The sequence below is a fragment of the Ovis canadensis genome, chromosome 3, assembly GCF_042477335.2.
Source record: "Ovis canadensis isolate MfBH-ARS-UI-01 breed Bighorn chromosome 3, ARS-UI_OviCan_v2, whole genome shotgun sequence".
Classification (NCBI taxonomy): domain Eukaryota; kingdom Metazoa; phylum Chordata; class Mammalia; order Artiodactyla; family Bovidae; genus Ovis; species Ovis canadensis.
The window spans coordinates 51,005,807-51,025,967 of record NC_091247.1 but is presented as its reverse complement, the minus strand read 5'-3'; the positions used below and the strand labels follow the sequence as shown (position 1 = coordinate 51,025,967).

General features: G+C 38.5%; 1 protein-coding gene across 1 annotated transcript in view; it reads right to left on the bottom strand.

Moving 5' to 3' along the window:
* CTNNA2 (catenin alpha 2) overlaps window positions 1–20,161 on the bottom strand; it is a 1,386,686-nt gene that overhangs the window by 1,079,621 nt on the left and 286,904 nt on the right. Inside the window, exon 3 of the mRNA XM_069583081.1 lies at window positions 15,442–15,637. Coding sequence (XP_069439182.1) covers window positions 15,442–15,637 — 196 coding nt within the window. The remainder of the gene's footprint in view (window positions 1–15,441; window positions 15,638–20,161) is intronic.

The following is a 20,161-nucleotide window of genomic DNA, read 5'->3' as shown; positions in this document are numbered from 1 at the left end:
AAACTCCCAGCTCTTTGGCAGTACATGTGCAAAATAAATACTTAATAAATATTTGTTGATTTTGTCAATTAATGGTAGAAAATGTCTGCTTTCTTCTATATTTTAAACTCCCAGCTCTTTGACAGTACATGTGCAAAATAAATACTTAATAAATATTTGTTGATTTTGTCGTTTAATGGACATAGAGTTCTTTCAGCATCAGTATGGATAATAACATTTGAAATGACTAATGGAATAACATTGCCAACTAAAAACTGTCACTTGCCACCTGCCTCTACAAGGATCAGGTCACTAGCCACTGCAGTTACTGTCTTTGAACATCCCAAAAAGGAGGTCAAGAATACTCTCCGGGAAAATACCAGCAGAACAGGCTTCTGATAGGTATTTTCAGGAAAAGAGTTTATTAGCTCCATTTCTTATATCCCCTCACATTTAGAAAAACACTAAATCATTAATGGATGAACAACAACCTTCTTGTGACTAACAGCAACCTCTGCCAAAATATGTGATCGATTGCACATATCCTCCTTCATGAAAATCATACATACACACTGATAAACTCCAAACCCAATCCAGAGCAGTTCCTCAGAGCTATCTGAGAGTCTGTCTCCCAGGCTATAGCTCTCATTTTGCTCCAGATAAAATTCAACTCACAATTCTCATGTTGTGCATTTTTTTTCAGTCAACAGTGTTAAGAAAATACAGATAAAGTATATTACAAATGCAATAACAACCAATAGATGGAAGCTATTATGTTTATTATTCTTGCTGAAACATTACAGCATTTTTAAAAGTTAAGGGCTCCAGAAAGAGGGGTAAGATGAAAGAGCTGTCTAGTGTTATCTCTTGAGTGTGAGTACTCATTCACTCAGTTGTGTCTGACTCTTTGTGACCCAATAGACTGTAGGCTACCAGGCTTCTCAGTCCATGGAATTCTCCAGGCTGGAATACTGGAATAGGTTGCCATTTTCTACCCCAGGGTATCTTCCCAACCTAGGAATTGAACCTATGTCTCTTGCATCTTCTTGCATCTTGCATAGGTAGGTGGATTCTTTATCACTGAGCCACCTGGGAACCCTTCTGTTATCTCTTAACACGTTGCAACAGAAGCCATAAACAGGGCTTCAGGTTGATGTAGTGTAATCCTGGGCTTGCAACCAGCAAAAAATTTTGCACACAGGATATTTTATTTAACAAAATATGCTATACGTAAAAGTATTACAAATGCTAAAATTTGAATTAAGCTGAATCCTAAGGTATATGGCATTTTCACATTTATGCACTTTTTCTTCATGATATTTTCACATCAAACCTCTTATCACTTTTGTCACTGTATATATCTTTAGGTTTTTATACTTTTAACTTGTAGTATTAAAGCTTCTGAAGATTTATTTCATTCCTGGATAGCATCCTTTTCAATGGAAATAAAGGCTTTAATTAAAGATGATGGGTATAACGATGTAATACACTTAGGCTATTAGCAATTTGGAAGCATAAGATTCACTTGGCTCCTATCTGGAAATAAAGATTCCCGGTATTACCCCAGCCACACTGAATCTAAGTTTGTGGCTGTGTGTGTGTGTTAGTCACTCAGTTGTATCCAACTCTTTGTGACCCCGTGGACTGTAGCCCACCAGCCTCCTCTGTCCATAGAATTTTTCAGGTAAAAATACTGGAGTCGATAGCCATTCCCTTCTCTAGAGGATCTTCTCAAGCAGGGATCAAACCCAGTTCTCCTGCGTTGCAAGCAGAATCTTTACTGTCTGAGCCATCTGGGAAGCTTTTGGCTGGGTGCAGGAATACAAACTTTTATGGATAGCTCTCATCCTCACCCAGTAATTCTGAACTGTGTGGTCTGTGAACTTCACTCTGAGGAACATTTGTTAAAAAAGCTTCTATAAAGGAGGGAAGGAGGTTCCTTGGGAGGAACGGTGAACAGTGGTGTGTGGACACAACAGATGATCACCAGATCCCTGACTCGGCTGCACTGAGACTGAAAAGACACTCACCATACCAACTTCAAGGTCTTCTCTTCACTCAATCTAATAAACATGTATCTTCTATATTACTTGAATATTATTTTTTAAATTAATGGATCTACACTCAGCAGAATACAGATTCCAAGTGGGGCAGGAAACAGGACACTGCGTTCCTTCTTCTAGGACTGGACTGCGCTGATTTACAAATTAATAGGGTGGCTGGAAAAGGCAATGGCATCCCACTCCAGTATTCTTGCCTGGAAAATCCCATGGATGGAGGAGCCTGGTGGGCTGCAGTCCATGGGGTCGCCGGGAGTTGGACAGGACTGACTTCACTTTCACTTTTCACTTTCATGCATTGGAGGAGGAAATGGCAACCCACTCCAGTATCCTTGCCTGGAGAATCCCAGGGACAGGGGAGCCTGGTGGGCTGGCCATCTATGGGGTTGCACAGAGTCGGACACGACTGAAGCAACTTAGCAGCAGAAGCAAGGTGGCTGGAAGAAGAGAGGCAGGATTCCAATATGACATTAGAAGCTTCTCATCCAGGGAAAAAGGGCTTCCCAAGTGGTACTAGTGGTAAAGAACCCACCCGCCAATGCAGGAGACGCAGGTTTGATCCCAGGTTCCAGAATATCCACCGGAGTAGGAAATGGCATCCCACTCCAGTATTCTTGCCTGGAGAATTCCATGGGAAGAGAAGCCTGGCAGGTTACAGTCCATGAGGTCCAAAAGGGTCAGACAGAGCCGAGTAACTGAGCATGCCCATCCAGGGAAATGGCTTGTAATCAGATCTCAGTTGGGGCATTCACACAGTTGATATAAACAGGAGTTTCTGTTAGATAGCTCATTGCACCATCACACTATACTCATACAAAAATGGATGGGGAGGGAGAAAGCTACCAGGCTGTCTTGACCCTTTTGTAATCCCATGGACTGTAGCCCACCAGCCTCTTCTGGTCATGGAATTTTTCAGGCAAGAATACTGGAGTGCAGTGCCATTTCCTACTCCAAAGGATTTTCCCAACCCAAGGATCAAACCTGGGTCTCCTGTTTCTCTTATACTGTCAGGCAGATTCTTTACCACTTGCACCACCTGGGAAGCCCACCAGATGATCCAGAGGCAAAGATTTATCCCTTCTCAGAGAAGTGAGGACACCTTTCTCTCAAACTCTATTATTTTTTTTTCAGTCTTGTTTTGTCCGTCTCTGCCCACTGGTTATTAGTTACTCAATAAATATTGATTGGGTGAAATAATAATTATAATAATGAAACTAGTTGATATAACTATCAGTTCAGTTCAGTTCAGTCGCTCAGTCATGTCCAACTCTGCGACCCCATGAACTGAAGCACGCCAGGCCTCCCTGTCCATCACCAGCTCCCGGAGTTCACTCAGACTCACGTCCACCGAGTCAGTGGTGCCATCCAGCCATCTCACCCTCTGTCGTCCCCTTCTCCTCCTGCCCCAATCCCTCCAAGCATCAAAGTCTTTTCCAATGAGTCAACTCTTCCCATGAGGTGGCCAAAGTACTGGAGTTTCAGCTTTAGCATCATTCCCTCCAAAGACATCCCAGGGTTAATCTCCTTCAGAATGGACTGGTTGGATCTCCGCAGTCCAAGGGACTCTCAAGAGTCTTCTGCAACACCACAGTTCAAAAGCATCAATTCATCAGTGCTCAGCTTTTTCCACAGTCCAACTCTCACATCCATACATGACCACAGGAAAAACCATAGCCTTGTCTAGACGGACCTTTGTTGGCAAAGTAATGTCTCTGCTTTTCAATATGCTATCTAGGTTGGTCATAACTTTTCTTCCAAAGAGTAAGCATCTTTTAATTTCATGGCTGCAATCACCATCTCCAGTGATTTTGGAGCCCCCCCAATAAAAGTCTGACACTGTTTCTACTGTTTCCCCATCTATTTCCCAGGAAGTGATGGGACCAGAAGCCATGATCTTCATTTTCTGAATGTTGACCTTTAAGCCAACTTTGTCACTCTCCTCTTTCACTTTCACCAAGAGGCTTTATAGTTCCTCTTCACTTTCTGCCATAAGGGTGGTGTCATCTGCATATCTGAGGTTATTGATATTTCTCCTGGCAATCTTGATTCCAGTTTGTGCTTCTTCCAGTCCAGCATTTCTCATGATGTACTCTGCATAGAAGTTAAATAAGCAGGGTGACAATATACAGCCTTGACATACTCCTTTTCCTATTGGGAACCAGTCTGTTGTTCCATGTCCAGTTCTAACTGTTGCTTCCTGACCTGCATTTAGGTTTCTCAAGAGGTGGGTCAGGTGGTCTGGTATTCCCATCTCTTTCAGAATTTTCCAGTTTCTTGTGATCCACATAGTCAAAGGCTTTGGCATAGTCAATAAAGCAGAAATAGATGTTTTTCTGGAACTCTCTTGCTTTTTCCATGATCCAGCGGATGTTGGCAGTTTGATCTCTTGTTCCTGTGCCTTTTCTAAAACTAGCTTGAACATCTGGAAGTTTGCTGTTCATGTATTGCTGAAGCCTGGCTTGGAGAATTTTGAGCATTACCTTACTAGCATGTGAGATGAGTGCAATTGTGTGCTAGTTTGAGCATTCTTTGGCATTGCCAAACTACATCACTCCACATTTTAATTGTATCAAGACAAAGAAAAGCTTCACTGAACAGTGAAAGGTCTGATCATCTCTTTGATTTGGAAATGTTTTCATGAAGAAGCTACCTCTTCCATCTGTACCTCTTTCATCTGTACATTTTACCACTTTGCTCCATGAGGTCCTTCCTAATGATGGGTTAAGGCCATGTACATTTCTATCTATACCATGGCCAGATACATTTTATTGGCTGGGCCATGTCTTAACTGTTTTGCCCAGATAGAGAGTGAGCTGTTGACTGAAGACAGGAAACTCAAGAAATTGCTCCAACAATTAAGAGGGTGTGAAAATACAATAATGAAATAGCACAGAAGCAACTGCTGGGTTACAGCATTAAATGAACCTGCTTATTGGGCAAAGATGGACAGTGTCTATCTTTCAAAGGCCAGATTATGGATTTCCTTCAAGTCTAAGAAAATTCACAAAGGAAATATGTGAGCATTCCATTCTAGCAAATGTTGTTACACACCAAATAAACAAATTAAATTAAAAATTCTTAGATAATTAGCCTGTTATAAATTGGCCTTTTTAGCTGCATCCAAGGGAGGAATAACAATCAGCTGTGTTCAATAAATGCAATTTTTTGAAATGTGAAAGAGTCACACAGATGCCAGTAACAGACAAAAAATATAAAAGCATCTACAAAAGTGTTCAACTATCAGATATCCATGGTCTGTTAAAATCACTTCCTTTTTCAATCAAAATAATTGAAATCTCTTCATCCAAACTGCTTTTGTTCTGATGTTTTCTATAGAACCCATTGTTGGGTATATCTCTCTTTTCTACTAGCTTTGGGGATAAAGAAATCTGCATCACCTCATGTGATCAACCTGCATTTTGTACCTTTGTATCCACAATTCACCTCACCAGTGGCTCCCTGTCTTGATATAGGCTCTGACACTTCTGATTTAGGCTGAACAAAATAAGCAGGCAAGCAAACAATCATATTCTCTGCTTGTCTACAACACTTTCTCCAATTACTCTTCTGTTTCACTCCTTCCATTCTGAGGCAATGTTCAGGGTCAAGCATTGAGTGTGCTCATGTGTTAGGCACTGTGCCAGTCTTCAGAGGTGAGATAAATAACAAAATGATAACACATGTCCCTCATTTGAGTTCAAGACTATCTTAAAGAAAAAAAATAAAAAGAAAATGTGCAGTATATAGTATAACAATGACCAAAGAAGGGGATGGGCAGATTTCCTGTCTACATTCTTTACTATCCAATCTACTCTCTTCTTTTAGCATTTTTTTTTTTTTTTGGTATTATCCTTGCAGCCTCCTGAAAATGTACTTTAAATACAACTGATGGCATCTTTCTAACAAAATGCAAGGTGTTTTCTCATTAATCATCTTCCATGATCTCAGAAGAATTTGATCTGATTGCAACAGCATTCTCAGTTTGGATTGATCACTGTCTTTTTCGCAGAATATTCTATTCTAGATTCAAGATTCTGTACTCTGTTTGCTCTCTGGTCACATTTCAAGGCATGCCTTTCCTCTCTCATTCATTTCTATCCCATTTTCAGCCTTACTGCAGCTTTTCTTCTAAAACTAAACCTTTTTCCTTCTCTATCTATTGGAAAGTAAAATACTAAAAGGAAGCTCTGATTCTGAAAGTTTATTTATCAACTACAAAAACTTTCAAATTTCTGATTTCCCAAAGTTGCAGATGACACCATCCTTATGGCAAGAGCCTCTTGATGAAAATGAAAGAGAAGAGTGAAAAAGTTGGCTTAAAACTCAACATTCAGAAAACTAAGATCATGGAATCCAGTCCCGTCACTTCATGGCAAATAGATGGGGAAATAATGGAAACAGTGTGAGACTTTATTTTGGGGGCTCCAAAATCACTGCAGATGGTGACTGCACCCATGAAGTTAAAAGATGCTTGCTCCTTGGAAGGAATGTTATGACCAACCTAGATAGCATATTCAAAAGCAGACATTACTTTGCCAACAAAGGTCCATATGGTCAGAGCTATGGTTTTTCCAGTAATCTTGTATGGATGTGAGAGTTGGACCATAAAGAAAGCTGAGCACCAAAGAATTGATGCTTTTGAACTGTGGTGTTGGAGAAGACTCTTGAGAGTCACTTGGACTGTATGGAGATCCAACAAGTCCATCCTAAAGGAGATCAGTCCTGAATATTCTTGGAAGGACTGATACTGAAGCTGAAGCTCCAATACTTTGGCCACCTGATGGAAAGAGCCAACTGCTTAGAAAAGACCCTGATGCTGGGAAAGGTTGAAGGCAGGAGGAGAAGGAGGTGACAGAGGATGAGATGATTGGATGGCATCATCGACTCGATGGACATGAGTTTGAGCAAGCTCTGGGAGTTAGTGATGGATAGGGAAGCCTGGCGTGCTGCAGTCTATAGGGTTGCAAAGAGTTGGACACAGCTGAGCAACTGAACTGAACTGAAAGTTTCATTTCCATAGCATTAACCATCTGCTAGGGTGTTTCCTTTATCCACCAATGTTTAAAGTCGAATTGGTCCTCTTTACTCAACTATCATCTCTTAACATGTCACAATTAGGTTGTCTAAGGCCAAAAACATGGAATAAATGTTGACTTTTGTCTCTTCCCTTCAACAAGTGGCAAATCTTTTTTTCTTTTTTGCAGTGTCTATAATATTTCAGTCCTTATTTCTATTCCCATAACCATCAGTACAATCAGTACAATCCCAGACACTCAAAGTATTTCTCTTTTAGTTTTGTTTTCTCTGCAATGTTGCAATAATGCCTAAGCATCTAAGTCTTGCCTTTCTATGACTTAGTCAACTTTTCATGAAGTCGCCAAACAAACCTTTCTAAAATATCACTTAAATGGGTACAAAGCAACCTTCTTACTGCCTTCTTGTTTCTCTTTTATCATATGTCTATATGTAACCTAGTTCCTGAACTTTTCCTAATCTGGTCCCTATCCACCATCTTATTATATTTCTAATTATGCCTGAATATGAAAATTCTAATCAAATCAAGGTTTTTGTAGCTATCCCCCAAATATTGATGTCATTTGCATCTCTTTATCTTTTAAAATTGTGTTCATTTCACATGTTAGCAAGGTAATGCTCAAAATCCTTCAAGCTAGGCTTCAACCGTACGTGAACAGAGAATACAGATATACAAGCTGGATTTAGAAAAGGCAGAGGAAGCAGAGATCAAATTGCCAACATTTGTTGGATTATGGAAGAAGCAAGGGAGGTCAGGAAAAACATCCACTTCTGCTTCATTGATGATGTCAAAGCCTTTGACTGTGTAGATCACAACAAACTGTGGACAGTTCTTAAAGAGATGCGAATATCAAACCACTTTACCTACCTCCTGAAAATCCCGTAGAAAGGTCAAGATGCAACAGTTAGAACTGGACATGGAATAATAGGTTCTTTCAAAATTGGGAAAGGAGTATGTCAGAGCTATATGTCGTTACCCTGCTTATTTAACTTATATGCAGAGTACATCATGCAAAATACTGGGCTGGATGAATCACAAACTGGGATGAAGATAGCCAGGAGAAATATCAATAACCTCAGATATGCAGATGACACAACCCTTATGGCAGAAAGCAAAGAGGAACTAAAGAACCCCTATATGGAAGTGAAAGAGGAGAGTGAAAAATTTGGCTTAAAATTCAACATTCAAAAACTAAGAACATGGCATCCAGTCCCATCATTTCATGGCAAATAGAAGCAGAAAAATTGGAAACAGTGACAGACTCTATTTTCTTGGGTTCCAAAATCACTGCAGATGGTAACTGCGGCCATGAAATTAAAAGATGCTTGCCCCTTAGAAGAAAAACTATGACAAACCTAAACAGTATATTAAAAAGCAAAGACATAAATTTGCCAACAAAGGTCTGTCTAGTCAAAGCTATGGTTTTTCCAGTAGTCATGAATGGATGTGAGAGTTGGACCATAGGGAAGACTGAGCATCAAAGAATCAATGCTTTCAAACTGGGCTATTGGAGAAAGCTATTGAGAATCCCTTGGACTGCAAGGAGATCAAACCAGTCAATTCAAAAGGAAATCAACACTGAATATTCATTGGAATGACTGATGCTGGAGTTGAAAGTGCTGACTGTCTTATAGATTTAGCTCCCTAGTAGATACTCAACACATATTCCCTGAGTGCCTACAGAATGCCAAACTAGGTAAAACATCTTTTGGTATAGAGTTATGTTTATCTGCAACATCTAAGTACTGAATGCCAGGCTGTTTCTGCTATATCAGTTTCCCCTATCTAACTTTATGTAAGCTATGACCTCATTAATCTTATAAAATGACTGATTGTCATCAGCTCCCTAAAGTGAAACAACTGCTAACATACACTAATAAGTCATCAGTTGGGGCTGATAAGCAAGAAGAATATTAGTCCATTTCTTTTCAAATTCGTTGCACAATGAAATCATCTGGGGAGCTTTAAAAATCTCAAGATTTGGGTTCCATCCCAGAGTTCCTGACTTAAATGATAAGGTCTAAGGCCTAGACATCAGGAAGTTCAAAATCCTCCCAAGTGATTCTAATATTCACTAAGAAATGAAAACCCTTAGATTAACACCTCCTGGTGAAGGAAACGGCAACCCACTCCAGCATTCTAGCCTGGGGAATCCCATGGACAGAGGACCCTGGTGGGGTATAGTCCATGGGGTTGCAAAGGAGCCTGACACCACTCAGTGACTAAACAATAAGATTAGCCCATAGCTTAAAAACTAGAGTTTTCAGTCCAGGGAGAGTATGGTGGTAAACATTAAAAATGTTTCGACATTCTCTGTCCCAAAGCTGGCCAGAGCTTCAATATGAAGACCTGATTGAGATAACTGCCTCCGCAATCCTCAGTAGAAGCTTTTCTATGTATAATACATGGGTTATACAACTATTCAATCATGGTTTGCTAAGACCACTTACAATGACTACCAATTCTAAGCTACAATGAGTTATGCAGTCCTCTTCAGAGAGACTGCAAGACACTGATTCAATTCTCTCAGATCCTTGGTCTAGCATTGTTTATTAATAGGAAAGCCTGCTATTGTCTTAAGAAGTACAGATTGATTTCATAAATTATAAAGAATAAATTTTGTCTGACATTTATGTAAAATTTAATTTTTCAAAAATCTTTTGTGTCTTCCTTATGTAAAACAACCCAATGAGGCCAAAGCAACGATTATTACCTCTTTTTGAAAACTGGAGACACTAAGGCTGAAACAAGTTTGATGATTTAGCTTAAATTGTGTAGTCAATGGCCAAAATAACACTGGAAGTCAGATATATTAATGAAACATCCAATGCTCTGCTAATTTCACATAAAAATCTCTTTGACTATAACTTCCTATGTGCTGGAGCACCATGCCAGGTCCTTTAAGAACAGAAAGAAATATTCATATCTTGATGAAGTTTAATCTTAAATTAGGAAGATAATATACATATATGTAATATTATATCTATGATAAACAGACACACGTGCATGTGCACATACACACCACCCCCACACACACACCCTTGACCAACCATCTTTACCCAAGTCTAAAATATCCCATTTTTATCCAAGTCTAAAATATCAGTATTCTAGGCTTTGACTATGATTTCTCTTTTTTATATATATTTAAGTAATTTATTTTCATTACTTATTTTTAATAGAAATGCTGCTCATATACTTCTTTTGCAGTCTATAATTTAGAGTATAGGAAAATCTTCTACTGAAATATTCTAGGGAAAAAATATTGTCTACCAGTCCAGCATTCTTGCTTGGAGAATTGCATGGGCAGAGGAGCTTGGTGGGCTATAGGTCATGGGGTCACAAAGAGTCGGACATGACTGAGTGACTGAGCACACAAAAATATTATCACCACTCGAGCACCTAGAAAACATCTGACATGCAGCTTAGGATTAAAAGATATATATGTTTTAGTGATTACAAAATTCAACACTAAGTTTAACTATATGACATACAATGATGACATAGTTAAATAGATAATTTCATATATAATCTTGCCAGATTACAGTAATTATAATCATGAGTGTTGTGAAACTTTGAAAGAGTAACAGTAAATGATTCTGTATTAAAAATATGAAAATGAAGATGTACTATACTAAAGCTTCAGGCATTTAACTCAGGCAGAAAATATTTTTTAAAAGTGACAATGCTTTTCACCGTTTGATTTAAAGAAGCAAAAACAATTCAATATAGAAAAGATTATACACAATGGATTCAATTCCTAAAGTATATATCATTTAATAAGGAAGCATGTGTGGATGCTAGAGCCACATTAAAGAAGGAAAGTGTTCTCACAATTTCTGAATTTAGAAAGAAAGGAAGGAAAGACTGTTTGTTGTTGATGTTGTTTAGTCACTGTGTCCAACTCTTTTGCGACTTCATGGGCTATAGTCTGCCAGGCTCCTCAGTTCATGGGATTCTCCAGGCAAGAATACTGGAGTGAGTTCCATTTCTTTCTCTAAGAGAAGATACCTAAGTTTCATTAGTGACTAAATATTCCTACCCTAGTCCTCACTTGCTCCCCCATCCTCCTTGCTCCCCATCTTTCTCTCAAAGTCAGCTCAGCCTCTCACTTGTAAATAAAATCTGGGTAATAGTCAACCAGAAAATCGGTACAAAGCCAGACAGGCTAGGGGGTTACACAATAAAGAACCAACTTGGAGCAGAAAGCAGAAAAGAGAGCCTGTGGGCACAGAACTGAAAGGAGGGCAAAAGGACTCTGCCATCAGAGACGAAAAGCATACACATGACAGATACGTGAAGTATACCTGAGAGTATTTGAAGATAGGAGAAACAGAAAAAAAAATTTCAAAGTATTTTTTCCAGGAAAATTTATTTTGCAAATATAACAACATTTCCTTGAATTTGACCTTGTTTAGAAAAAGACATGTTGCATCTGGGCTTGATACATAAGTTTCATTCCTTATTCATAATTTCTCAGTAATAGGAAATCACTAGTATAATGGAAAATTAAAATATTCTCTAGTGTTCTTGCTTGGAGAATCCCAGGGATCGGGGAGCCTGGTGGGCTGCCGTCTATGAGGTTGTACAGAGTCAGGCACAACTGAAGCGACTTAGCAGCAGCAGCAGCAGCAGCAGAATAACAACAGTGATAAGCTGTCCTAAATTAACTTCTTTATAATTTCTCACTCTAATATTCCTAGGACTTCTGGCCAAAAACTATGCTGGTTATTATATTATGCCCCCAAAACAGCATTTCATACAAGCTTTGAGAAATATAAAATATTAATTTCTACAGAAGGTGTGAAAACCAACTTCTAAGGATAAAATAAAGGAAAGTTAAGGGTGGTTGAGGGAACTAAATAGGAAAATGTAACTTGTCTGATAACAGATAAATCTTTGAGAAAATAGCCTAGAGGCCAGTTAATAAAAACCCTCTGTAGTAGGAGAGGTTCACTATATATATGGTGGTGATAGTTTCATGGTACACATCTCTGAAAACTTATCAAATTTATCAAAACTTATCACACTTTAAATGTGTGAAATTTATTATCTCCCAATCAACCTAAAAAAAGAAAAAGAAAGTATCCAGGCTACAGATGCCTGAACACAAGTGTCCATCTGCAATTCAGAAGGAATACCAGTTTTCAATAGCACTTAGAAACTTGGAAGCTATCATGTTGCTAAAACACATATATAAATATATTCCATCCACATTAGATGAAATATGTAAAATTTAACACTTTGAATTAAAGTAGCAATTTACATGAGTGTTATGTAAATAAAATTAACATTTAGGTTGAAGAAGAGAATAGGAAGCACATGGCAGTATGAAGAAGGATGATTATACGGTATGGAAGGATGTTGGTATTTCCAGGGACCAAATATCCATCTGCAAATTGAAAAAGTGGCTGGTTTGCAAGTAGAAAGGTGACAGAATACTCAATCATCTATTCCTTCATTTATTCAACAAATACTTCTTGAAGTCTTACGAATGCTAAGCATTGCAAATCAATGGTTGCAAAAGAGACACTGGGTGTTCTCTATCTTCATTAATTTCCAGTGTGGCAGAGAACAAAGCTATCAATCAAGCCACCTTACAAAAATTATATTATCCAGTGGAAAGTGACAAGGAAATATCCATGAAAAAGTATCCCAGTAATGTCAGGGACGGGTTCCCTGGGAAGGTGTTCTTTGAGCTGGGATGTGCAGAATGCGTCTTTCTTAACTATGAGAGAGAAGACAGAATGTATAAAGACCCTGGAGAAGGTAAAACACGGTGCTTCTGAATAACTAAAACAGAAGTTGGTCAATTTAAGAGGTACCTAGGAGTTTAAAAATCTATGTGTCTTTGTGGTAAGACTGTATTTGGAAGGAGACGGAAGTAGCAAGCATGATATCAAGATTTCTGCAACTAAATATGTATATGTGGCATCACTACAGATGACTATGGCCATGAAATCAGAAGATGATTGTGTCTTGGCAGGAAAGTGATGACAAACCTAGACAGTGTATTGAAAAGCAGACTTTACTCTGCCGACAAAGGTCCACATAGTCAAGGTTAGGGTTTTACCAGTGGTCACGTATGGCTGTGAAAGCTGGACCATAAAGAAGGCAGAGCACCAAAGAATTGTTGCCTTGGAACTGTGGTGCTGGAGAAGTCTCCTGAAAGTCCCTTGGACAACAAGGAGATCAAAGAAGTCAGTCTTAAGGGAAATGAACCCTGAATACGTTGGAAGGACTGATGTTAAAGCTGAAGCTTCAGTATTTTGGTCATCTGATGCAAACTGCTGACTCATTGGAAAAGTCCCCAATGCCAGGAAAAATTTAGGGCAGAAGGAGAAGAGGGCAGCAGAGGATGAGATGGCTAGATGGCATCACCAATGCAATGGACATGAACTTGGGCAAACTTCAGGAGATGATGAAGGACAGGCAGGCCTGGTGTGCTGCAGTCTATGGTGTCACAGAGTTGGACATGACTGGGAGACTAAATAACAAAAAATATGGCATTTATTAGACAGAAAACAGAGGACAGAGGTGAGACTGGAGGTAGGTATTTGTTCTAATTTCATGGTGTCCTAGAATTTTCCACTAAAGCTGCTGAACAAGACCACAACAAAATTTAAAATGTCTGTGTATCAAAGGATACAATCAACAGAGTGAAAAGGTAGCCCACAGGAAGGGAGAAAATATTTGCAAAACAATATCTGATAAAGGGTCTACTCTTATAACTCTACAACAACAAAGCAATGGGCTTAAATAAACATTTCTTCAAGTAAGATATAAATATAGCCAACAAGCACAGGAAACAATGCTCAATATAGCCAATCATTAGAGAAATGGAAATCAAAATCACAATGAGATATCTTCTGACATCCACTGTGATTACTACTATAAAATTAAAAAAAACAAACAAACAGAAAATCACAAGTGTTGCCAAGGATATAGAGAAACTGGAACCGTTGTGCACTATTAGTAGAAGTATAAAATGGCACGGCTGCAATGGAAAAAACTACAGAAGTTCCTCAAAGAATTAAAAAGATAACTACTATGTCATCTAGCAATATCACCTCTGGATGTAAATCCAAAATAATTGAAAGCAGGGTGATAAAGAGATATTTGTATACTCATGCTCATAGCTGGATTATTCACAATGGCCAAAAGGTTAAAGGGACACAAATGTCCACCAACGGATGAATGGATAAATGAAACACAGTATAAATATACAATAAAATAATATCCAGCCCTAAAAAGGAAAGGCATTTTGACATATGCAACAATATGCATAAACCTCGAGCCTTATGCTAACTGAAATAAACCAATCACAGTAAGACAAAAGCTATGATTCCACTTACATGCATCTAGAGTAGTAAAACTCATCAAAAAAGAAACTCACACAGTGATTGCCAGTGGCTTGGGGGAAGGCAAACTTGGAAGTTGTTTAATAGGTATAGAATTTCAGTTTTGCACGGTGAAAAAGTTATGGAGATTAGTGACTCAACCATATGATTATACTCTGCATCACCAAACTAAACACTTAAAATGGTTATAATAATATATTTTATGTGTATTTTGCAATTAAAATTTTTTTTGAGTATTAACATTTTATTTTATTTTTTTTTTTAATTTTAAAATCTTTAATTCTTACATGCATTCCCAAACATGAACCCCCCCTCCCACCTCCCTCCCCATAACATCTTTCTGGGTCATCCCCATGCACCAGCCCCAAGCATGCTGCATCCTGCGTCAGACATAGACTGAAGCTATCAATAATCATATTTATTTAGTATATTTAAAATTTTTAATTGCGAATTGAATCGCAATTAAAAATTTTAAATATACTAAATAAATATGATTATTGATAGCTTCCTAGGTATATAATTGATCAACTGGTAGCCAGTTAACCAGATAGAGAGATTTTTGAGAAAAGCCATGAACTGAAAATAGAAATTTGGGAATCATACAAAAGCAATAATAATTTTATTACACTGTATTCTTCTCCTCCCTCTGTCCATCAAATCTTGAATTTTCAGTGACTTTATAAAATAAAGGCTTCTCATCCTATCCTCCCCAAAACCTAAGTTTGACATGAGAATCTGGTTTCATTAACCAGGTGAAAACAATTTTAAGAGCAACAGCAGACATGGAGTTTCTGTAGCTGTGTTAAACTGCCACAACAAAGAAATCTCTACCTGCCTATACATCTAATTCCAGCAAAATTAAAAATGAGAAATGTAGACAGAGGCAAAAAAAAAAAAAAAGACTACTCTTTTGAGTAGTCTTATTTAACAGTAGTCTTATTTTTCTACAAAAAAAATTCACTGTTTAAACATCATATACATCCCTCTAAAATAATATTATTCTTCCTACCTTGTTTCCGTACATCCTCAACAGCAGCAACCAGTTCTTCTTTGAGATCTTGACTTTCCTTAGCAATCTGTTCACCTTTTTCCAGAAAGTTCTGAGTGGCTTGCTCTACAGATGCAGCCAGTACATGGGCTTTCTTTGACCTTCCTTTCTTTTTACCGGATGGGCCTTTGTTGCTTGTGTTGACAAGTGTTGTCACCTTAAATACAAAAGAACAATTGTAAAATTCCTCTGCATAACTGTCCAGACATAGTGTATTATTATCTCATAATTTTTAAATATCCTTTATATATTAAATCATGACTACCTATCACATAGCCTCCTCTTAAGGAAAATGTGGAATTATATGGATTAGCATATAAATTAATACCTATTTATTTCCTGCAGGGGAAAAAAAAAAAGGATGTGAATAAAGGAAGAAGAGCAGACTTGTAAGTAGCTCAAAATTTTCAATCCACTGGAGGTTGTGCTTTCAGAGATGGACAAATATAGAGCTGGTTAAGAGTACCTAGCTTCAGGGAGGAAAAGAAAAGAGACTAAATGGTGGAACTGCCTTTGAGCTTTCAGTCAGGAAAACCAGTACCCAAGTGAGCTCAAAAGTGAGGACAGAGAGGAAATAGTAGTTAATAAATGGTGGGCTATCAAAATGCCTGATTTACGTGTCACTCTCCAAAGGCTTTAAATGAAGATTGTTGCCATTTCCGATTTCTTCTTAAAAAACAATGTGATAAATTTGATCCGAAGAGCCTGAATGACTCAGTTTCAACATTTGGTTAACCTGCGAAAATTTCCAGAATAGAACCTAGGTTTGCATTATCACTCCTTTTCTAGGTATCATAATTTGGATACACATTTCAATTGCCAAACTTCTTTTAGTGCTACATCTCGAGCAATTTAACCTGCTAACAAAGCTTTTAATATCTTTTAAACATGTTATTGCCTATTGACTTCTGAATATTTTCTGCCAGTGAGAAGTCTGGGAGTGAAATAAATGCAACTATTTCATATTCTCTTTATCATCTACATACACCTCTGCATTATTTTTATCAGATTCATAGCAATGTGGGTGTTGTAGTTTTTTGCACTGAGGTGTCTATCCTGCTTAGCAAACTAAAGCTTTTATTGGAAGTTATCAAGAAAGCTAGTCCACAGAAAAGTTCTAAATGCTTTAGTCTCTGCTCTTTACTCCAAATTACAGAGCAAGCAAAGTGATTTGGCAAGTCACAATCAATGTCTAGTCAATTTATTGGAAAAGATATAATACCAGAAGAAATAAAAAAGTATTAAAAAATGAACTAAGATGATGAATGAAGTAGAACCATTACTTCACACATGGTTACTATGGAAATGGGAGCTATCATATTCAGCTTTCTTTTGATTGCTAACTAATTAGATACAGAGAATTGAAGAAGGACTCTGTAAGGACATTTAAGCACATAGACTAGCTAAAAAAAAAAAAAGAAAGATAAAATCACTAAGAATAAGACTACCCAAAAACGGTTTGTTTGTTTGTTTTGTTTGTTCAGTCGCTCAGTCTTGTCTGACTCTTTGCGACCTCATGAATTGCAGCACGCCAGGCCTCCCTGTCCATCATCAACTCCTGGAGTTCACTCAGACTCATGTCCATCGAGTCAGTGATGCCATCCAGCCATCTCATCCTCTGTCATCCCCTTCTCCTCCTGCCCCCAATCGCTCCCAGCATCAGAGTCTTTTCCAATGAGTCAACCCTTCCCATAAGGTGGCCAAAGTACTGGAGTTTCAGCTTTAGCATCATTCCTTCCAAAGAAATCCCAGGGTTGATCTCCTTCAGAATGGACTGGTTGGATCTCCTTGCAGTCCAAGGGACTCTCAAGAGTCTTCTCCAACACCACAGTTCAAACGCATCAATTCTTCGGCGCTCAGCCTTCTTCACAGTCCAACTCTCACATCCATACATGACCACTACAAAAACCATAGCCTTGACTAGACGGACCTTAGCCAGCAAAGTAATGTCTCTGCTTTTGAATATGCTATCTAGGTTGGTCATAACTTTTCTTCCAAGGAGTAAGCGTCTTTTAATTTCATGGCTGCAATCACCATCTGCAGTGATTTTGGAACCCCAAAAAATAAAAGTCTGACAGTTTCCACTGTTTCCCCATCTATTTCCCAGGAAGTGATGGGACCAGATGCCATGATCTTCGTTTTCTGAATGTTGACCTTTAAGCCAACTTTTTCACTCCCCACTTTCACTTTCATCAAGAGGCTTTTTAGTTCCTCTTCATTTTCTGCCATAAGGGTTGAGTCATCTGCATATCTGAGGTTGTTGATATTTCTCTCAGCAATCTTGATTCCAGCTTGTGTTTCTTCCAGTCCAGCGTTTCTCATGATGTACTCTGCATAAAAGTTAAATAAGCAGGGTGACAATATACAGCCTTGACATACTCCTTTTCCTATTTGGAAACAGTCTGTTGTTCCACGTCCAGTTCTGTTGCTTCCTGGCCTGCATACAGATTTCTCAAGAGGCAGGTCAGGTGGTCTGGTATTTCCATCTCTTTCAGAATTTTCCACAGTTTATTGTGATCCACACAGTCAAAGGCTTTGGCATAGTCAATAAAGCAGAAATAGATGTTTTTCTGGAACTCTCTTGCTTTTTCCATGATCCAGAGGATGTTGGCAATTTGATCTCTGGTTCTTCTGCCTTTTCTAAAACCAGCTTGAACATCAGGAAGTTCACGGTTCACGTATTGCTGAAGCCTGGCTTGGAGAATTTTGAGCATTGTTTTACTAGATTGTGAGATGAATGCAATTGTGTGGTAGTTTGAGCATTTTTGGCACTGCCTTTCTTTAGGATTGGAATGAAAACTGACCTTTTCCAGTCCTGTGGCCACTGCTGAGTTTTCCAAATTTGCTGGACTATTGAGTGCAGCACTTTCACAGCATCATCTTTCAGGATTTGAAATAGCTCAACTGGAATTCCATGACCTCCACTAGCTTTGTTCGTAGTGATGCTTTCTACGGCCCACTTGACTTCACATTCCAGGATGTCTGGCTCTAGATGAGTTATCACACCCTCGTGATTATCTGGGTCATGAAGATCTTTTTTGTACAGTTCTTCTGTGTATTCTTGCCACCTCTTCTTAATATCTTCTGCTTCTGTTAGGTCCATACCATTTCCTTGGCATTTCCTTCTCTAATGCATGAAAGTGTAAAGTGAAAGTGAAGTCGCTTAGTCATGTCCAATTCTTCGTGACCCCATGGACTACAGCCCACCAGGCTCCATCATCCATGGGATTTTCTAGGCAAGAGAGTAATGGAATGGGGTGCCAATCTGCTGCTGGACAGGTTTAATATTTGCTCTGCTTATGGCTAACACTGAAACTCCAGTACTTTGGCCACCTTATGCAAAGAGTTGACTCATTGGAAAAGACTCTGATGCTGGGAGGGATTAGGGACAGGAGGAAAAGGGGACGACAGAGGATGAGATGGCTGGATGGCATCACTGACTCGATGGACGTAAGTTTGAGTGGTGATGGACAGGGAGGCCTGGTGTGCTACAATTCACGGGGTCGCAAAGAGTCGAACACGACTGAGTGACTGAACTGAGTTGAATTTCCAATCTACACTATGTTAACTAAAGGATCCAGCTAACCAACGTGTCTGTAAATGGAAAATTAATCTAGTCTTTTTACTATAATCTTTGATTGACAACTCCACTTTTTTCAACATCTTCCTTCTTTAAAGTCAGTGGATTCCAATACAGGGTGCAAACACCCTACGGGAGGTAGTGGATAATCCACGGATCCAAGAAAAATGCCAAGACACTATACTGGCTTTTTTTCTAAAATAAGAAATTAAAAGTTAAGCCAGAGTAATGTTTCATACAACAACTTAAACTGGTGCCACCATCTCACTTCTACCCCAGATGGCCTTGAGCCACATATGACAAGTGGGGCGTCCTGAAAGAAAGATGAGGTCCACAAATACAAGGAATTGTAATGGTGACCTTACACTTCAATGTATACCTCGTTAAGAAGATTTAAGGATTATATTAACCAGTTCCTCACACACGTACAGAAACACCCTCACAAAGCAGACCAGAAACTTAAAAGGACCCCAGCAAAGAAACGAGATTAACGATAGTACTAAAAATGTGACCACCATTTAACTATAAGTGAATGCAAGGATGACCATCCCCCTTCCCCTCCCATTTCAACTTTTTATTTTGTATTGAGCTACAGACAATTAACAAACAATGTTGTAATAGTTTCAGGTGAACAGTGAATGGACTAAGCCATATGTATACGTGTACCCATTCTCTCCAAACTCGCCTGCCATCCAGGCAGTCACATATTATTGAACAAAGTTCTCTGTGCTATACAATGGGTCCCTTTTGGTTATCTATTTTAAATACAGCCGAACGTATATGTTCATTCCAAACTTCCTAATTACCCTCCCTCTACTCTTAATATAACTTCTTTGTCAACACTTTGTGAGGCTGAAAAAAAATACCAGCTAATCAGAGCTGAGAATTTGAAATATATATGTACATCCATTACTTCTAACAATGAATCTCAGTCCAGTTTCCTTGAGATATTAGCTAATGATGGCCTAAAGCACCCAACTATGATTTGCAAAACTTTAAAAAGATTAAAGCATATAGAAGATGTAACCATTTAAATTATATATTATATATTTATTTTTAGTAAAAAGTGGGTTTGCTTATTATTTTCATTGTTGTTAGTGA